The 20,232-nt window shown below is 33.7% G+C and overlaps 1 protein-coding gene across 1 annotated transcript; it reads right to left on the bottom strand.

The window, feature by feature from the left end:
• Positions 1–6,306: 6,306 nt before the first annotated feature.
• On the bottom strand, positions 6,307–9,052 carry HSF4 (heat shock factor 4). Its single transcript, XM_016346253.3, has 2 exons — positions 8,394–9,052; positions 6,307–7,299 (listed from the first exon to the last, which is right to left on the bottom strand). Exons 1-2 carry the CDS (start codon positions 8,595–8,597, stop codon positions 6,568–6,570), a joined length of 936 nt encoding a protein of 311 aa, XP_016201739.1. The 5' UTR covers positions 8,598–9,052; the 3' UTR covers positions 6,307–6,567.
• Positions 9,053–20,232: the final 11,180 nt, after the last annotated feature.

Genomic DNA, 20,232 nt, shown 5'->3' with positions numbered 1-20,232 from the left:
TCAAAGAAAATACCATTTTCTTAAGCAAATTTCAAAACACCGAGTAAGTTTTGTGTGATTGTTGAAACATATAATAAATTTATCAATTTGAAACCAAGATTGTTGTTTTTATTAAGGGTTAAGTACTGTTTTTATCCTTAAGGTCTGGGGTGAAAATCAAAATCATCCCCGACCTTTTTTTCTTATTAAAATCATCTTCAACGTTTAAAAACACTTTAAAATCATTCTTTTTGTTCTAAAAAGATAAATATACCCTTTTAAAAAATAAATTATAAAATAAATTAACTTTGTTCATCATCCTCCTAACCCATTTGCAGCGGCTTCATTATCCCTCTCTTTCTCCATCAATCCTCCCAACCCATTTCTTCCTCCAATCAAAGACCCAAACTTTGTTTTCTCCCCAACAACCTAATAAACTCAAACTCCCAACCTAAGCTTCTTCCTTCACCTACCTTTCTCTCTCTACATCAACCCCCATTTTCTCTCTCCTCAAATTCTATTAACAACAAATTTTTGTTCAAGTTAACAAACAAATTAAGCAACAACAGCAACTAAATTCAACAACAAATTCAATAACAAATTCAGCAACAACAACACACTTTCAGTAACACCAAAATCAAAATAAATCAACAGCAACAACATCCACAAAATAAATTAACAGAAATTTTAGATTTAACAACAATTTAACAATCATCACCGTAATCTCAGATCCAAAATCAACAACGATAGAAATTTAAAAAAATAAAAAAAAGACGTTCAAATTCTTCGAAAAAAAAATGAAGAACAGAAAGAGGAGGAAGGAAGTGACGGTGCTATGCGGGAACCTACTGCCATAATCAACCTCTGGCCGCCGCCGCCCTTAGTGCGCCCCTCCTTCTTCTTTCCTATTCTTCTTCCTCTTCCTTCCAACTGCCACCCACGATCACCGTCTGTCGAAAAGCCAATAACCACTACAAGCGTCACCTCTCCCTTCCCAGAACACATCACAGCGCCGCCATGTCGGGGGATTCGAAGTTGAAGACGACGAACTCAAAGACGCTTCTATCAATCCAACCACTCTCCTCTCTTCATCTTTCCAACCTCTGCACCTTCCTCTCTTCTCTCGTTCTCTCTCTCATCTTCTCGTTTTATCTCTCTTTCTCTATAGTCACGATACAACGGCGAAAGTATGGTGGCGGCCACACTCTTTCCCGCTGTCACCTCCCTCTTCTTTCTTTTTTTTTTCTTTCTTCTTCTTCTCTGTTTCTCTGTTTTTTTGTTATGTGTCTTTTGTTTATTTTCTTTTTGTTTTCTGATTTAGGTGGGAGGGATGGGGATAAGGGGTGGGGTGGGGTGAGGTGGGGTGATTTTTCTTTTTTAATAATTTTTATTTTTGTTTAAGGGTAATTTTGTCCGAAAAAATATTGTTTATGGATAAAAGGATGATTTTATAACGTTTTGTAATGTTAAGGATGTTTTTAATAACAAAAAAAGGTCGGGAACGAATTTGATTTTCACCCTAGACCTTAGGGACGAAAACAGTACTTACCCTTTTTATTAATGAGAAAAGAAGAACCAGATTTATGAATAGAAATACCTGCACCATTACCTACAAAAAGTTGCTCATGATCAAGATTGTTTGGAGAATGAGAGAGCAAATTGTTGGGGTCGGCAGTGAGATGATGAGATGCTCCTGAGTTAGCATACCAGTATGAGTCTCCAATGGAAGATGCTATAGACATATATGCCTGTGGATGATGGAATGAGGCAGATGGTGATGGAGGGCTTGTATTGGAAAAAGAAAATTGTGTTGAAGGAGTAGGACGTGCTGGGTTTGGTTGGAACTGTTGATCAAAGCAATAGTAGCAGCTCCATGCTGCATGACCAACCCTGCCATGGCAGTATGTTCTTGGAGGTTTACATGAGCTCCTGCCACCCGTTTGGAATCTATTGCCACCATGACCTCGTCTTGCACCCATTCTTCTAGTTGATGATGGGAAGAAAGCTTGTGTGAAAGTTTACCATGAAAATGATGAGGATGAAGTCTTGAATATATCAAGCATATCATCATATGCTTGAAAAAAGAATTTTGCCTCACTAACAGAAAAAGTGCCCAATCTTGACATGATAGAAGTTATGTAACCACTATAATCCTCAGGCAGTTCATCAGTAATAGTTTGAATATGATCATCATCATCTAATTGATACCCAATAGCAGAAAGAGAGTCAACTAGCTTTTGAATTTTGGAGAGATAGTCATGAACTGTACTTGTTTTCTTGACACATTAGGATTTCAATTTTTGAATTCTTGTCTTGGATGTTGAGGAAAAGTAGGCGATGATGGTAGTCCACGCATCACAGAAGCGGGCACAATGAACGATCTTCTTTTTGTATGATGTAATCATTGAAGTCATGAGCCATGTGGTAATGGAGAGATCATCTTTCTTCAAGATCTTGGATGCTTCAGTTTCTTGAAGCAAATCTGTTGAAGTATCTTTTGCAGAATTAAATTTGGTGGTTGTGTCAACTTTGGATGCTGCTTTAGGCAAAGACTTCGTCATAGGTTCAAATCTGTTAAGAGCATTAGCCCAATCAAGATGAGTCTCCATTGAAAGACTATAAATTGTGAGCCATGCTTAATGGCGCCATGTGTTGAAATTAGTGTCATCAAGCTTCTCAGCTATGGGTAAGAGGTTGTTTTGTTGAGGATGAAGTAGAAATGAGGAAAGCCATGATCAAGAACTTGATCTTGAGGCTCTTGATACCATATGAGATTTTCAGTAAGAGAAATGAAATTAGATGATAACATGCTTTTAGAATTGTATTAGAAAGTGTAGTACAAGAAAAGTTTTCTCTACTATATATAGCAGCAGGGGTCACGCCACACACTTGTTACAGCAAGTGAAGCTAATAGCTATCCTTCCTCGGTCAACACTAACAATAAAAATAAAAGCTAAACGGCCTTGACCATTATCATTAAAAAGCAACGAGATTTCCAACAAAAAAAAAAGAATTTATTAATTCTAGTTAGTTTTTAATGAATAAATCAACCGTTTAACATGCCATGTATGGTTATTCTATTAATACAGAAAGAAAATATTAATAGAAAGGCTAATTAATCTCATAAAAATAAAGATCAGAGGCCGAAAAAATATTTTTTCTATTAAAGACTTCATTATCTTTCAAGATAATTATCAGGAGTTGTTTATGATTTTTTTCTAAAAAGAAAGCCATGTTTATTTTATTCTTTGAAATTCATTTGATAAATTGATTTGATATTTCAAAAAACAAAGTATATTTTTGTCATTTTAAAAATTATTACTAACGTTTAATATTATTTAATTTTATCTTTAATATTTAAAATAAATTTAAATTCTATTTTTATTGTCAAATTATATTATAGTTAACAATTAGCAAATTTTTCTTTTATATAATTTTATCATTAACTATTTTACCATATGGTCTCCTAATTCTAATTTTAACTATCACTTATAATCCCAAATCAATTCTTATCCCAAAATCTTTAGGGTGTATGTGGTTCAAAGATTAATTTTTATTATCAAAAATATCATTTTTAGAAATATAATGCCTAGAAATGAAATTACTTGGTATATAAAATTTTTATGTTTAGTTATAAAATTTAATACTTTAGAATATTATGTAATAATACTAGGAATGAATAAATTTTTATTTGATTGAGTTTAAATTTCTTAGTTATATTATGTAATATGTCAAAATTATCCTTACTCATTCAAATTAAAAGGTTAATGACTAAACTTAATAAATATATACAAAAATTTACATATAAATATATTTCAAGATAAATTTAATATAATCAATCATTTTTAAATAAAAATATTTATTTTTATTTCCAAAAATACCTCTAATATCAATTTTTTTTTAATTTACAAAAAATAACTCTAATAATAAATTTACTAGAACATTATCACAATTAAAATATCTGATAGGAATAATACACAATTTACTACTTGCAAGAATCAGAGGAGCAACAATATCCACTCACAACAAGTATTAACACAAGCACAATAATACCCAATAGCAGCGGAAAAATCACATAAACCAGAAATTAGAAACAAGCTAACACACCAAGATTTTTAACGTGGAAAACCTCCTCAATGAGAGAAGTAAAAATCACGAGTCACCAAGATCAGGATATAGCTTCACTATGATGAAAAATAGGGTACAAGAGAGTCACAAATTACTGCACAAAACGTGCATACAACAAGCCAAACAACCCAAACTTCAAGGCTTTCAAAACAAGAACAAGAAGATGAAAATACCACAAAAACAGAGCTACTGTGCGTGGCCAATATCTCCAGCTACAGATGTCGAATTGAAGATTCGAACGGTGAAATCAAAGAACCAGATGTGTAGAACACACTGTCCAAATTTGAGCTCGATCCAACGGTTAACGAATCTGCGGTGACCAATTTACAGAGACAGCTTTGTGTATGTGCGAAAATAACTTTCTCTCTTCTCTTCTCTCTAGTGTTTTGGTGTTCTCTTGCAAAATGACCTCTCTCTCATCCAACCCTAACTCATCTCAGCCACTTCAATTATTCATGGGTTTGGATACTAGCATTTGGACTTTTTCTCCACATAAGAAGGGAGCCCAAAAACCCAACAATATCTCTAATAACAAATATCTTTAATTGAAATTAACATTATCACAATTAAAATTACCTAGAAACGCAAACATGGTAACCTTGACAATCACATCAAATCCAGAGCATGAGTTATGAAGAAGCCGATATACCCTCTTTTTACCTAAACTATAATCATATATGGCAACTATATAATCAATACATAATACATATTCTCTCTTAACAAATCTTCATCTCCATTCATTAGGTATAAATGCAGCCAAGTACAACATCTTTCATGATAGAATTGAAACTAAAATCACATTTCAATTCCAAACAAATTGAAAAAAAATAAGATAATAATTCTAATTCCAAATAAATTAAAAACTGAAATTATATTCCAATTCCAAGTACATACATAAGATTAACAGCTCTATTTTATAACTTCAGTATTCAACCTTTGATTAACAGCAATTTAATCTTGCATCTAATATAACCACTCAATATCATAAACTAATTAACAATAAAATTAACAGTGCTAACAGTTTAAAATCCTTACCGGAAGAAGATTCTATACTTGAAAAAGATTAACAAGATTGCAAAAGATAAATTACACTCTCTTTGATGGTTATTGCTGAGACGCAAAGAGGGAGAGAAGCAAAGAAGACGACATGAACAGGAAGCACAACTCGAACAGACGCGGAGGCGAGAGACGCGCGAGCAACCAAGTTCAGACGGAGGAGAGAGGCCAAACGCGACTACACAATGCGAAGGATCCGAACAAAGTCGCGACGATAGCAGCGAAAATGCAATGGCGGTGAACCAAAGTGAGCTGTGTGATGAACACGAACGCAAACGAGAGAATAAAGAGCGCGGTGGTCGTGCAAATCCAAATCAGCGGCGAGACGACGCCAATGCCAGTGGAGCCTCCATGAATTTGAAGAAAAAGCTCACTAAGATTTAGTTTTCATAAAGGAGGGGCTCTGCTAGAGTTTTATTTTTTTTTTTTTAATGAGTTGGGAAAAAACTGAAAAAAGAGGGTTAGAGTTAAATTAGTAAGGATATTTTAATCTTTTTGTTTTATTATACACTTTCAATTCCATTGAAATTAAAGATGATCAGAGAAAAAATGAAAATGAAATTAGTGATAATTTGATTCGAAGGAATAAAAATTATCTATTTTTAAACTTTAAAATAAATATGAAAATAAGATATTCTCATCTAAACATTCTGGAATACTCTAATATAATATTCCCCCAACCATACTCATCCTTAAAAGAGTTGTGCTTTTGAAGCCGAAGGACTCAGGCGGTTATTTTAACAGGTTAAAAGATAAACTGATAAATTTAAATACCAAAACAAAGAATATCTTAGTAAACAAAAGAAGTTCAAACATAATAATAATAATAATAATAGCTTGACCGAGTAACAATTCTTAATAGACACTACTGACTCAAAATATACTACCAACAAATTCGTTAATAACGACCGAGCGAAACTTAGATTCCACCATAAGTATAAGTATAAAAGAATGGAGAACAAGATTTGTGACAGATATTCTTTGTGGTGATGGTGTCAAAGTATTTGCATATATTATATTTTCTCGCCGTCTAACAAATTAGGTGTATTTTTTCTCTTTGAAGAAAGCCATGACAAGTCTGAGTTACTTGTCAAAACATTTATTATATAACCAACCTAAAAACCTAAAGCAGACTTAAGGATACAGAAATGAACAACTAGGTTCATACATGGAATATTAGTGTCTGCTTCACACGTACCTATATTAACTAGTAATTATATTGGTACAACAATAGATCTATATTAACAATAACACAACCATAACATGCGCCAGGGTGCAGAGGGTAGGCCTTGTTTGCCCAAACACAAACCACCCTAACATCATGTCACGCCTCCTCTTCAACCTATACTTTTATTGTTGTATGCCTTTCCAAACTAAATAAATCGAACAATGGCTTAAGGTGCTTCAGCTACAGACCTTGCTGCTCTTCATCATCACCTTAACATTGGAACCACCAAAGTCAACAACACTATTACTATTAGTTGTAGTAGTAGTCTTCTTCATCTCCTTTGCAGGAGGCCCATCAAAGCCCATTGGGCCTTGGCGCCCTCTCTTGTGGTTGTTGTTAGGCTTCTCCTCTTTCAACCAAACACCAAACAATTTCAAAGTGCTGGGTCCAGCGGCCTCACCAACTTGTTTGTCGTCATCATCAACTAGAGTGTCATCAGATTGCACCGGATCACGGGTGGACCCGCATTTTCCTTGCCTCATGATGCGGTTGATCTGATCAGGACACACCTTAAGGCAGTCCCTCAAGAAAGCCACCAACTCATCGCACTGCTGCTTCGCACGTGCCAGCTCGCAATTTAGCGTCTCGTTGTCCTTCTTCAATTTCTCGTTCTCGCTCGATAAATTCGCGCACTGATGAGGAGGAGGAGTTGTTGTTGTTGTTATTGTTGTTGTTTCCACAGATCCTGGGTTCTTCGAATCAGGTGAAGAGGTGGAGGAAGATCCCATGTCGTCGCCGCCTGAGTTCAACAGAGAGTTTCCGTCGCCACCGGATTTTTCGGTCCCCGATGGCGGCGGCGCAGGGTGCGCCGACTTGCGGCGTTTGATCTCCGAGAGAAGTTCTTTTTGGCCTCGCTTAAAATGTTCGTTGGCAAATTCCCATTTGTCTGGCACAATCTTTCGAAAACCCTACAAATTCCAACCACCCCCAAAAATATTTGTTAGCTGAGCACTGCATTCATGATTTGATTGACTCGGTTTATGTCATTCTGCCGAAATAATTGAATTGATATTTGAAGACTATTTAGGCAAGGAGAGTACTAGGGAAACAATAAAAATTTTGAATAACATGAACAACTACCAATCAAATGAAAATACACTACATCATAATTTAATATTGCTAATCAAAATTACTCTTCTAACCCTATTAATTCACATTGTTTACACATTGTTCAAAAATTTTGTTAGTTACCTATAACTTTTTCTTTAAGCAATAAGATTGAAATGGTGCTAAAAGACAAATTAGAGACCTAGGCAGACGTGGAAAAAAATGTTCCCGTAAAACACAAAGCATATACAAATGTACGTAGTCCTTTTTATACCTATTTTCTTACTACGGAGACAGAATTTGTACCGTACTAGGTTATTTTTTCTTGCTTTCAGAAGAAAACCCATATGGTATCTAAGGGGTTTTTTTTTTTTGGTGACTATCCAAGGGGTTTTTGAATTTATGGGAAATGAGGGGATGAAAAGAAAAGAAAAATAGATAAAAATTGATAAAATTACAAATTTATTGTTTAATTAATAAAAAAACAAAATATTTAAAAATATTAATATAATTTTATATTATTATAATTTTTTTATCTTAATTTTTTTCCTATCTAAACAAAAAAAAATTCTTTTTTTATTTAATTTTTTTTCAACCAAACAACACACAAATAATTCCATCTATTTTCTTTCCTTTTTTTTTTTTCATTTTCTTTTAAATATCGAAGCAAAGTGTAAATCGTGGATTATTATTGCCTTGGCTAGTTGGTGTGGTAGGGGAGTGGGGTCCATATCCATTACAATTTCTAGAAGACATCACAACCAATTTTGGCTCCAGCACCTTCTAGATTATAATCGAAAACATATTATCTTGGTTCTGCTAAATAAGAGATTGGAAGGCAAGGAATTTAATGAACATGACTGTTAAGAATGTGTGTAACAACTAATCAAACATGTATGCATGCAAAGAGATGAATATGATGAGAATTTAGAGAAGGGGGGCCGGGGTAACATACATAGGTGTTGAGCTGGCGAACAAAGCTGGAGAAGTTGTTGTGCTTGAAATAATTGGGAAGCAAATCCTTAGCGAAATCGGCATGCTTCCACACCACAAAAGTGTTGCCACTCTCACTCCACGAAATCACGTCGTCCGTTGCACGATCATCCACCAACTCATACGTCTTCGTCAAGAACGGCGCCGGCACCGATCTCTGTGACATCTCTCTCACCTACCTCACAAATAATCTACTCTTAATTATTCCTAATCTCTCTCTAGTAATAGCTAATAGCTAAGAAATAAACAAAAAGAATAATATATTATTGAGAAGAACAACTAAAAAGGAGGAGAGCGGTCAAGAATTCCCAATCCCAGCAATAGAATCCAGAGAGGAAGAAGCGAGAGTGAACTAAGTTTCTGTGACGATCAGAATCCATGGATCTTAACCACAACAGCGGCTTCTTCAAATGTCACAATAAATACCATAACTCCGTTTCCCAACGCCAAAGGGAAAGAAAGAAAAATGAAAATTAAAAGTGTGATATGATATTCTTCCCTTAAATAATGATTCTTGGGCCTTGTACTCTTTTATAACTGCACGGAACCAAACAAAACAATTTCAATTCTAAGTTCCAACCCAACCTGACGTGGGTTCTAGAAATTTTAAGAAGCACTGAAATACAATTAACTTTATAAACAAATATAATATATTCCGTAACCAATATTTTTTTTTCTTAAGTTAAATATTTGAGTTATAATTTGTTGGTAATTAATATTATTTTTAATAATTTATCTCATTTAAATTAATATTTTATTTTTATTAAATTATTTAACCGTTTTTAATTATTATTTTTACGTAATGACCTTTTTTAATATTTGTTTGAGAGAAAGATAGAATTTGAGGGTGGACCAAACTCGAAACTGAAAAAGCCTGAAACCGAATTCATACGTGCACATTTACATAGGCACCATTATTACTAGTTACGACTACTTTACTTTAGTCATTTCTAGGAAGGTCAGAGATAAACATTGGGACAGGGGGAAGCTAGATAATTACAACACGCTTTTCTCGCAAAGAAAGGGCTCTCTTTTTGTGCCTTCTTTCTTCTTCTTCTTCTTTTTATTTATTTTTTTCGCTCTTTCCATGACGAAGCTTCTATTATATTTCACCGTGGAAAAACTTTCCTCTCCTTTTCTTCTTCTTGTTTTATATTTTAACGATTTGAGAGCAGTGTGTTTTTATTTTTTAATCGTGAATGGAAGCGTGGGCTTAGTATTCTTTGCGGTTTACTTTTTTAATAAAATAGTGGAATTAAAGAGTAGAAAATCAACCCATTGCTTCAGTCATTAATTTATTAGTCTAGTCTACTTAAGTAATTATCAAACACAATTTATAACAAATTAGACCTTATTTTATTAAATTAAAAGATACTGTAATAAAGAAAAAAATAAATAGAGAATATAACTATTGAATATAAAAAAAATTATAAAGTATGTTTAGTTTAGGTGAATAAAAATAATAAATTTTATTTTCATTTCTATTTTCACAGCTTTCTAAAAATTGAAACATTTAAATAAAAAGTAAAAATACAAATTCAACGTACCCTTAATTAATTATTCCTTTTCTATTATTATTGTAACAAAATTGGCACAGTATTAACTAAGCAATAAATTGGTTGTGAAAATTAGTAAAATAATATTTATATTCTGTGTATTAATTAATTGAAGATAACGATTAAAAATCTATCGGCGCAAAAAACTTTCCAAAATAGCATGAGATGTCGACACAAACTTCTCTTTTTGAATAGGGGGAGAAGAACCAATGAGTTAGAAGCTTGGGCAAGTGGGTAAGGGGGCCTTTTCTTTGATCTCACCTAACACACTCCATTTCTCAATTGCTTCTAGTCATCGTTATCGCAGCTTACTTGATTATTATTATTTTATTTTATATATTTATATACATACATAGTATTATTAATTCATTATTGTTATGCGCCTTGTCATTTTTCTTCAATTGGTCCCTTTAATTTTTTCATTTCTTTTCCATAGACCTTTCTGGCTCTTATGACCGCCCAACAATAATATTTAAGAATATGTGGACAATAGGAGCGAAATTAAAGAAAGAACAATGCAATGCAATTGCGAAAATGCCCATACATGACTTTTATATGTCTTGTCATTGAAAATTCTTGGATTCTTGTTGTATATATCTCCTATCATTCCCCAAAACCTTATATGTTTTGACAATTAGAGTAAGAAGGTTGAAAAGATATTCACGTAGGGTTCAGTTATTCAATTGTTTTCAGGTGTAACTAGCTAGCTAATAGAACCCACATATGGGTTGTTGCCGGTTCATCAAGCAACTTCACCTTAATTACAACACTCTACAAGAATATACATAATTAATTAAATACCTTTGTAGCTAAGTTATACACTTGCATGTGATTAATACAGCCGCCTTATTAATCAACACCATATAAAGAAAGAAGTTAATTAGTCCGTTCGAAAAAAAATATTATACTTGTTGCAAGATTCAGATCGTTTCACGTTCGTCCACTAATATGATCGAGAGTATTATTATATTTTATAACAAAATTATAAAATTAAAATGTTTTATATATATTTGAACACTATATAAAGATATAAGAGCTATACCGACCAAAAAAGGAAAAAGAAAAAAAAAAAAGAAAGAAAGAAAATGGCATGGTGCATTTTGCTTGCAACGGTGCAAGAAGGAAAGAACATTACCAGCCACGTTTACCTTTAATTAGTAGATTATGTGACAATATTTCCAATATTTGTCTACCTCGAAGTCAAAGCCTATATGGGAAAGTAACGTAGACAATATGTGTATTGAATATATGGAAGTCATTGTCATGTTTGGAAATGGAGACTAGATAATTTTGAATCAACTATATTCCTGTAGATTACTACTTCTAGAATTTTCAGAGGCTTATTATAGCGCAGCCAAAATGTTTATTTCATATATTTCAGAATAATTCAAGACCCAATAAGTAACTAACTTATATATCCTAAACCTTAAATTCTAAATACGCACAGTACAAAAAAATGTTGAATAGCGAGTATTAGATTTATCCATGAATTTATTTAACCGTATAAACAATACCAAAAAATATTTATCGGTAAATTTTGCATCAAAAACTACAATTAACACGATATAAATAAGTGGTTGATTATTGTCGAATTTTTTTAACAGTAACTTTAGCGCCATATTATATTTTATGGTGCTAATTTGCCGTCGGATTATTCCGCCAATAAATTCGACGATATGCAATTTTTTTTACACAATTAATATACAATTAATAGTCAAATTAAAATTTTTGTTTACAAAATAATGACACAAATTCTAAATAACAGAAATCAACTAATGATTTTATTAAATATCAAGAATCTGAATATAATAAAAAATCAAAGAAATAAAATACAATGAAATAAAAATAAAATAAATTAAATATCTAAACTCTACGGATTTCGATAATCGTCGTCATCGTTGTCTTCCCACTGTTAAGGTGGCAAACTAGGTGCTGATGTCGGTGCCCCACCAGTAGTGCCGCTGCCTCCAGCGTGCATCTGGTTGTTGTACACTGCCATCTAGTCTCTCAAACACTCTAGACGCTCCAGCTTCTCCGACAGCTCCGACCTAATGGCACCGGTGTCTCCCGCGCGTGCAAGAAGCTCGTTGTGCCTCTGCTCAGACTGCTGAGCTTGTTGGTGAAGCTCTTCTGCATCTCCTCCCTCAAATCGACAACTTTCTCGAGATCGGCAGGACTGGTGGCAGAGGCAGATGAAGTCGCCATTGTGGAGGTGTCGAGGCCGTTGACAAAGAACGACTCCAACCATAGACGCAATTCTTGTAGGGCTCAGAGGCGATCTCGCGCCAAACCCTATCAGGATCAACAATTGAGGCATCAGAGCCAGGGGTTGTCCCCACAAGGCTGAGATTGCTGGGTCGCGGCCTCCAATCTCTGCGTGTAGTCCTCCTGTGTAACACACGTTGTGATTAGGATGATAGTTAATTGACTTTAAACCGAATACATTTCAAATTTAGAATTAATTGAAACTCATATAATAAGTCGTAGACCGCTCATCAGCAAATCTCTTCTTATTGGCCTTCAACGTATGGGTATACCCGAAGGTCTCCGCTAATGTCGCCTCACGATTCAACGATTTAGACTACACATATTGAAACCAACTGATAAAATAAATCAAGTAACAATTAATTCAAGTAATAATTAATAAAGATTAGCAAACTAAATACAAGTATATTCTTCATCTTCATGAAAGTTGCCGACCCATCGGTATAATTCGACGACCTCGGCGAAATCCTGTTAGTTCTGTTTGTCAGACAGTGACGCTTGAACCCCTCATTAGTACTAAAATGGACGTCAAATTCCTTCTTAATATCTGGACAGAGCCAAACCATGAGGTGGTTGCGTCCCTCACGAACGTTCTGCATCATCTGCTGAAGTTGCCTAGCTATCCGGTGGTCGTAGATCTTCCTGATCAAGATATCATGTTTCCTATCTCATATAAATTTCACCTGCACAAAGTAATTCAACAATATTTGATAAAGAAAAAGAGGATAAACAAGAAGATAAAAATTCAAAAATGAATAAAAAGATACATTTAAATTAAAATAGAAAATAAAAGGAATAGAATGAAAGTGATTATAAAGAAAATCATTCTGTTTTTTACCTGATTTCTTGACACAATAAGAAAGGAACTCCTTAGCCTAACTTGTCCTTACAATAGTTTCGGAATTGAATCGAAAGGACTCCTTAACCTTCTACCTAGTTCCTCAATGCAACAAGAGATCGAGGGACTCACTCAACCTCACTTGTCCACACCATAGTTTCATCACAAAACCAAAAGGGAGGATTTCACCCCTATAATCACGAAATTATGACTATTATAATTTATGAGGTATTTATAACCTCTTTTTAGGTTAAAAAAAAGAAAAATCATAGACCCATAACATAAAGTCTAATTTAGTAAATAATTAAATAAAACCAAAATACATCAAACTAAATTGAATATTCTAAAAATATAAACTAATAACCTCTAAATAATACTTTATCGTTTCATATTACGAACATTTGAAGTACGTATTAACACTAGTTAGTCGAAATAAAATACAGTTAATTCAATAACATTGGGTTCTTATCGCCTACTTCTGAAACCACCGCTCTCTGGTCTCAACAGGTATTTTCGTGTAGTTTGACCATGGGTTGTCGTACATGGACGTAATCACATTGGAGATCAACTATGTATATGCATTGTTGTTTGGTGCAAACCTATCAATGAAAAACTTAAGATTAGCAAACACATAAAAACACATAAAACTTAACAAATTCGAAATAGATTGCAGATAAAAGACATTAGAATAGTACTCATGCCTGCATGCCATCAGGTCAAATCCTCATCGTATGACGGTGGTGGTGGAGGGGCATCTGCCTGGAACGCATTAAAGGAATCACCCACCACTGTCTCTGCGTTGGAGTTGGAGGGGGCGTAGCAAAAGGAGATACGTAGTTGGGGTTCAGAACCATGATGAACTACTGGTCCGATGGACCTGCCTGTGACGTCATAGGGGTAGACGGAGTTGTCGGGGTAGAGGGCGATAACTGAAAAGTCCCTGAGGGTATTGGTGAAAACCCTCCCTCTACCTGTCGTCATGTCTGCAAAGAGAATACCAATTAACACTAATCTGTATATATACACCACAAATCCTTTAACATTAAAAATTTTGACATAACATCCCCTAAAATTGGACATATATCCACTTTTACGATTCTCACAAATCCAACCAATCTCAATCCATAACCTCATTCATGCAAAACTCAATTAAATTCACAACATTTCAAGTAGAATATATTAATTTATTTATATTATTGTATACATTTATAAAGGCATCATATATATTGATATTTAAATCTCATTATATGTAACGTTAATCATTATACATTTATTTGAAAATATAGAAAATTAAGTTAAATTTCACTAAGATTTAAAAAATGAGTATTAATGGTTGCCTTAAAATAAATGATTTCTTCAATAACTATAGTATGAATTAGAATAATTCTACAAATAATGCACTTATATTGACATAGTAAATTAGTACAACCTAATACTTTAAATCTAACATATCTTAACAACTTAAATCCTCTAGCTAAAACTAAAACACAAATTAGACATAGAGGTATATAATCGAGCACTTGGTATACAAAAGCATCAAACAACAAGAAATAGCACAACCAAGTATTCCTTCAACATTAATTCATACAAATCAGCATCAATGATACAATAATCAGCAACACTTTACAAAAATTCAACAGAAAATCAATCAATCCAGTCCAAACAAATTCAAATTCAAATTCAAGAAATATAACAACATGTTGAACTATATATAAACTAACAGCAGTTCTAATAAAAAAAATCCTAATCCTAATTTAAATCATCTAACCAACAGAAATAATGATAACCATTTCCATTTACTAACTAGAAATTAACATATAATTAAATCATAAGTTAACTTAAATATAGAAAAAGAATGATCATGAAATCTGAGCTTCGAATAGAAGAAGAACTCAGGACATGGAGATGCAGTAGCAACGATAGTCGCTGCTGGTGGAGCGTCGTGGCGGTGCTGGACGGTGAGACGAACAGAGAGAAAGAGAAGGAATCACGGCTGGTGCTGGATTGTGAAGGGAAAAAAATGAAAGAAGGGACTGGTTTCAGTGAGGGGGAGAGAAAGCAGCGAAAGGAGGCTGCAGAGGCTTTGCCACTGGCAGCAGGGCTAACGGAGCAGCGGAAAGAGGAGAGGGTTAGAGAGAATATGGCAGAAGAGAAATTAGAGAGAGAGAGAGAGGAGAATTCGAAATGAAGGGAGAGATGGTTCGCGCTTCGAATTTTAGGGCTCGTTACCGTCAGATTTACTGGCGGATAAATTCGACGGTAATGCATTGTAGGTCACAAAAATGCAGCATTTCACTAATTGAGTTTACCGGCAAAATTTGTTGCTAGTAAATCCCATGCTATATTTCATGCTTATTTTTCTTGTTTTTTCTTCAATTATTACTGGCAGATTAGCAAATTTACTGTTGGAAACAGAAATTCGCCAGTAATGATTTAACCTGACGAATTCGACACCTAAATCGTTGATAAATCTACCGATAAAATCGACACTAATATACATGCTAAATCTAACAATAAATTTAATGATATTCAACATTTTTTTTTATAGTGATAGTTAGTATAAAGAAAAATATTTATACAACTATCTAGCTACTAATAATAATACCTTAACTTTAAGTGGCAAAATATCAAATTATTTTAATTACTTTCAATTATCAATATTAGAGTAGTTTGCATAAATAAAGATCGGATTTGATTGCTCTTTGCAATCTAAGCAAGGTTGTAGATCACTTAAAGTCAAAGTTGAATTTGTTGTTCTTATTTCCCGACAATGTATATTGAATATTTTTATATTAGTTTAGGTGGTTATTAAGAAAAGTATTATTGTAAAAGCTCAAAATTGATGTATAACATGCATGAGTTGATGTATAATTAATATTACAAAGTCTTGAAAATGTCCAAAATGATCCTTATTCCATATTGTTTACTAGAGCATTAAAATGGGATAAGTCTATCAGACTAATTCGTTTATCTATTTAAATAAGTATATTTTATTTTTAACATTAAGTCTATTTAAATTTTAGATTAAATATGTTAAATCTGATTAATTCCAAAAAAATAATGGATTAAACAGATTAATTTACATACTAAACAGTCGTTTAATTTTTTTATATTTAAAAAAATATTTGTTGACCTAATAATATAGACTAAATGACTAAAAAATCTAACCCATCAACAAACAAAATAATGTTTACGACTTTACGCCGAAAAAGGCGTGTTTAAATTTATTTTTGAAGAAAGTATTGAATTTTTTATTATTGTTTTTATAAGATCGGAAAATTTAATTTTATGTTTGATAGGAAATATAAAAAGTAAATATTCCTCTAATAGATATTTAAAAAAATGGTATCTAAATACATATATAATTATATAAAAAATATTTTATGTATATTTGTTCCAAAATATTATTTAATAATAGATGGTGTTTTGAGCTTGAATTTATCCAAATGTTTTTTGGGTTTTTTACTTAAATAAATTAAATGCATTTCAAAATTACCCAATTTTCTTGAATCAGATTTTGCAACGTGATTATTTTTTTTGTATTATTATATAAATCGTTCCAGGGTTCAAAGGATTATATAACACGTAAATCATCTCACCCTAGGACGATTAATGAATGAATTTGTGATGCAAAATAAGAGTAAATCGTGGCAGGACTTCTTGGGTTAGTAGTTGAGCATAAATCGTCCCAGGGTAGTAGGTTTTACGAGTTAATGGGCTAAACCAAACTGGGCTGCCACGATTTATGTGTTTTTTCGGACCCTCAGGACCCTGGGACGATTTATGTGTTACTCTGTAACACTCAAAGGGCTGGGACGATTTATGGCCAAGTAATAACCCTAAGGACTCAAGCACGAGTCATCTTTGTTGTTGCTGCGGCGTAAAGGGTTGAGGGAGGTCTTGGAGCCACCATTGTTGACCGGAGAGAGTTTGGGTGGAGAAGTGTTTTTGGATGTGGGACCAGCCGGTGGCGGAGGTGCAACTGGTGGTGGGCAGAGGCGTCTGAGTGGCACCGGGGGTGGTGGCAGCGGGCCGCAGGTGGTCGGCAGGAGGAGTTGGGGGATCTCTCCGGCGGTGGTAATGGCCGCGAACCAAGGAGATATGTACCGCCTGAACGGCGTTGCGCATGTTGCCGGATTTATCGATCAAGAGGTAATCTTATAAATTTTGTAATGGTTTTAAATTTTGGATGATATAGTATGTTGGATGATATTGTATAGGGTGAATATGCATCTTAGAATATTTTTTTATTAAGATGTTGCCGGATATCATGTATAGTGATTTAGTTAGTTTTTTGGTTTAGTAGAAGACGTTAGAAATCAGTGGTCTTATAAGATCATGGAATTCACTCATCATAGGGTGATGGTTCTGACGGTAGAATCCCATGGAATTTGCTGATTTTACTATAGACTTCGGGCCGGCTCGAACCGGACCGAACCGAACCGGACAGGTTCGGACCGGACCGAAACGAAGCGGTTCGAGGGTTAAACCGGCCAATGGGATCCTGAACCGGGCCAGTCTGATGATATGACCAGATGAGGGAACGAACCGGTTCGGTGTGGTCATACCCGGAATGAAATGGTTTAAACTGATATCAGTTAGTAAGACCGGGTCGACCGAACCGGTTGAGTTTCAAATTTTTTTTAAAAATGTTGTAGAGATATTAATAGTGAAAATATGTATTTAAATTTTATTTTTGAAAATTATTAATATGTTTTATTTTTTAAATATATAGGACGAGGTCAATCTGTTCAACCGGTCAATTTCCGGTTGAACCGTTAACCCGTTGAAATGATCGGTTCGGTTGTGACTTTTATGGTTCTTACATTGTATTGGTAATGTCGATTTGAACATGAGATGTTATTATGAACATATCCATTTTGATGGCATCTGTGAGTTGGATATCTGTCATGGCATAAGTTATTTTCTATGTGTGTGTGTATAAGTACCCGAAATAATGATGTGGTTATTCTTGCATATTTTCAGCCTACACGGTGCGTTAGGAGCGTGCATCGGCAACAGAAGATGATACTGCATGATCGTATACTCCCGTACTTAGATCGTGCGAACCTATTACATGTTGCTCGGTTGAATGATTACTGGTTCAAGCTTGATGAGCCACTGATCAGTGCTTTTGTGGAGAGATGGCGTCCCGAAACACATACCTTCCACATGCCATTTGGGGAGTGTACCGTAACACTACAAGATGTGGCATACCAGTTTGGCCTTCCAATTGACGGTCATGCAGTGAGTGGGTGCCTCAGTGACTTCGAGCAGTTGATGGAGGGTGGCAAGCCTGCATGGGTGTGGTTTGGAGAGCTATTCGGCGCAAGTTCCTCAACGACAAACTCGGAGTTTCCCCTGTCATATAGATCCACCCGCATATTCCTTGAGGCTTGTAGATTCCTCTCGATCGCCTTCACAAGGGTCTGACAGAATTCTTGATTTGCTCCGACTTGGCCATAAATCGTCCCAGCCCTTTGAGTGTTACAGAGTAACACATAAATCGTCCCAGGGTCCTGAGGGTCCGAAAAAACACATAAATCGTGGCAGCCCAGTTTGGTTTAGCCCATTAACTCGTAAAACCTACTACCCTGGGACGATTTATGCTCAACTACTAACCCAAGAAGCCCTGCCACGATTTACTCTTATTTTGCATCACAAATTCATTCATTAATCGTCCTAGGGTGAGATGATTTACGTGTTATATAATCCTTTGAACCCTGGGACGATTTATATAATAATACGAAAAAGATAATCACATTGCAGAATCTGATTCAGGGGAATTGGATAATTTTAAAATGCATTTAATTTATTTAAGTAAAAACCCATGTTTTTTGGTAAGGATTCTGACTCTTTTGTTAAGACTTTTTTTTAACGTTTTTATTTAGACAGTGATAAAAATACCGATAAAGAACTATAATATTTAAGTTGATAAAAATTTTACAGACCTAAAATAAAAAAATATAAATTTTTTTTTTTTTCAAAATAGCAATCCAAACAAACTTTGTATTTATGAGATAGTTACGTGTTGACATTGTCTAACCTCCTTTAAATTTGTGAATATAGAATATAGTTTCATAAATCTTTCCTTTTCTTGTTAAACTGTTACGAACTTTCGGTTGCTTTCTTATTTTTCTTTTAAAATATAAAATTTATTTATTTTGTATCTTAAAATTATATAAATTAAATTTTTTTATTAAAAATACATAAAATTTAAATTTTAATATTTTATTTTATATTTATTAAATAAAAAAATTTTAAATTTTTTTATTAATAATAAATTTATTATGTATAAGATACATATTGGCTAAACCCAAAAATATATCCTATATTTTCGAATGTGTTCCGGGACATTCCAATTAGCTAGGTTGTAGCACTGAAAACTTTTTAATCCATAAATGGATCGTAGCTGACTAGCTGTGTTACTAAAAGAAAGTCAGCAAGAAATTCTGATATAGTCTTCTAAAATATACTTTATTATATATAATCTATAAAAAATATTTTATTAACTTCGAGAGTTAAACTAATAATTTTTTTTATTGTAATGTAACATAATTATCATCTTATCTAATATCGTATTTGTTATTATTATTCATATTTATAAAAAAAGTAAATTTTATTATTATTATTATTATTATTATTGTTATTGATATTGATAGACACGTTGGTCGTTGGTATCTATTAATGCATTAGTAATTTAATATGAAAAGTCTAGAGACCAGTAATTTTGTTAAATTCTGACCAGTATGTAACCAACAAAAAAAAGTGAGTTATTAGATAAAATCTCACACCAATCTCATACCATTAAAATTATTATTGATGACTATTTAATGACTACAAATCATAAAAGTTGCTGGCCTTAACATTCCTTGTTTAGTATATATGAAGATATTTGAAGACAAAAGAATCATTCACCAAATTAAACTCTTTCCCGTCCTAGTAGATTTTGATGGAGACATAGTGGAGTAAATATCGATCCACCATTTATCTTCAAGAATCCATATCCTTACACTTGGAAAAACTCTAGTACCGTATGCAATGTAACGAAAGAAAAATCAATGCAACATGGCATCGGTGCTATATTTATGGGATCGCAGACTCGGAAACCCAAATCCATCGAAACCGTTTAATTTTCCATT

Source organism: Arachis ipaensis, chromosome B5, assembly GCF_059453495.1.
Source record: "Arachis ipaensis isolate K30076 ecotype BB chromosome B5, ASM5945349v1, whole genome shotgun sequence".
In the NCBI taxonomy this organism is placed as follows: domain Eukaryota; kingdom Viridiplantae; phylum Streptophyta; class Magnoliopsida; order Fabales; family Fabaceae; genus Arachis; species Arachis ipaensis.
Note: the sequence above shows the minus strand (reverse complement) of the source record. Positions and strands in the feature narration are given on the sequence as shown.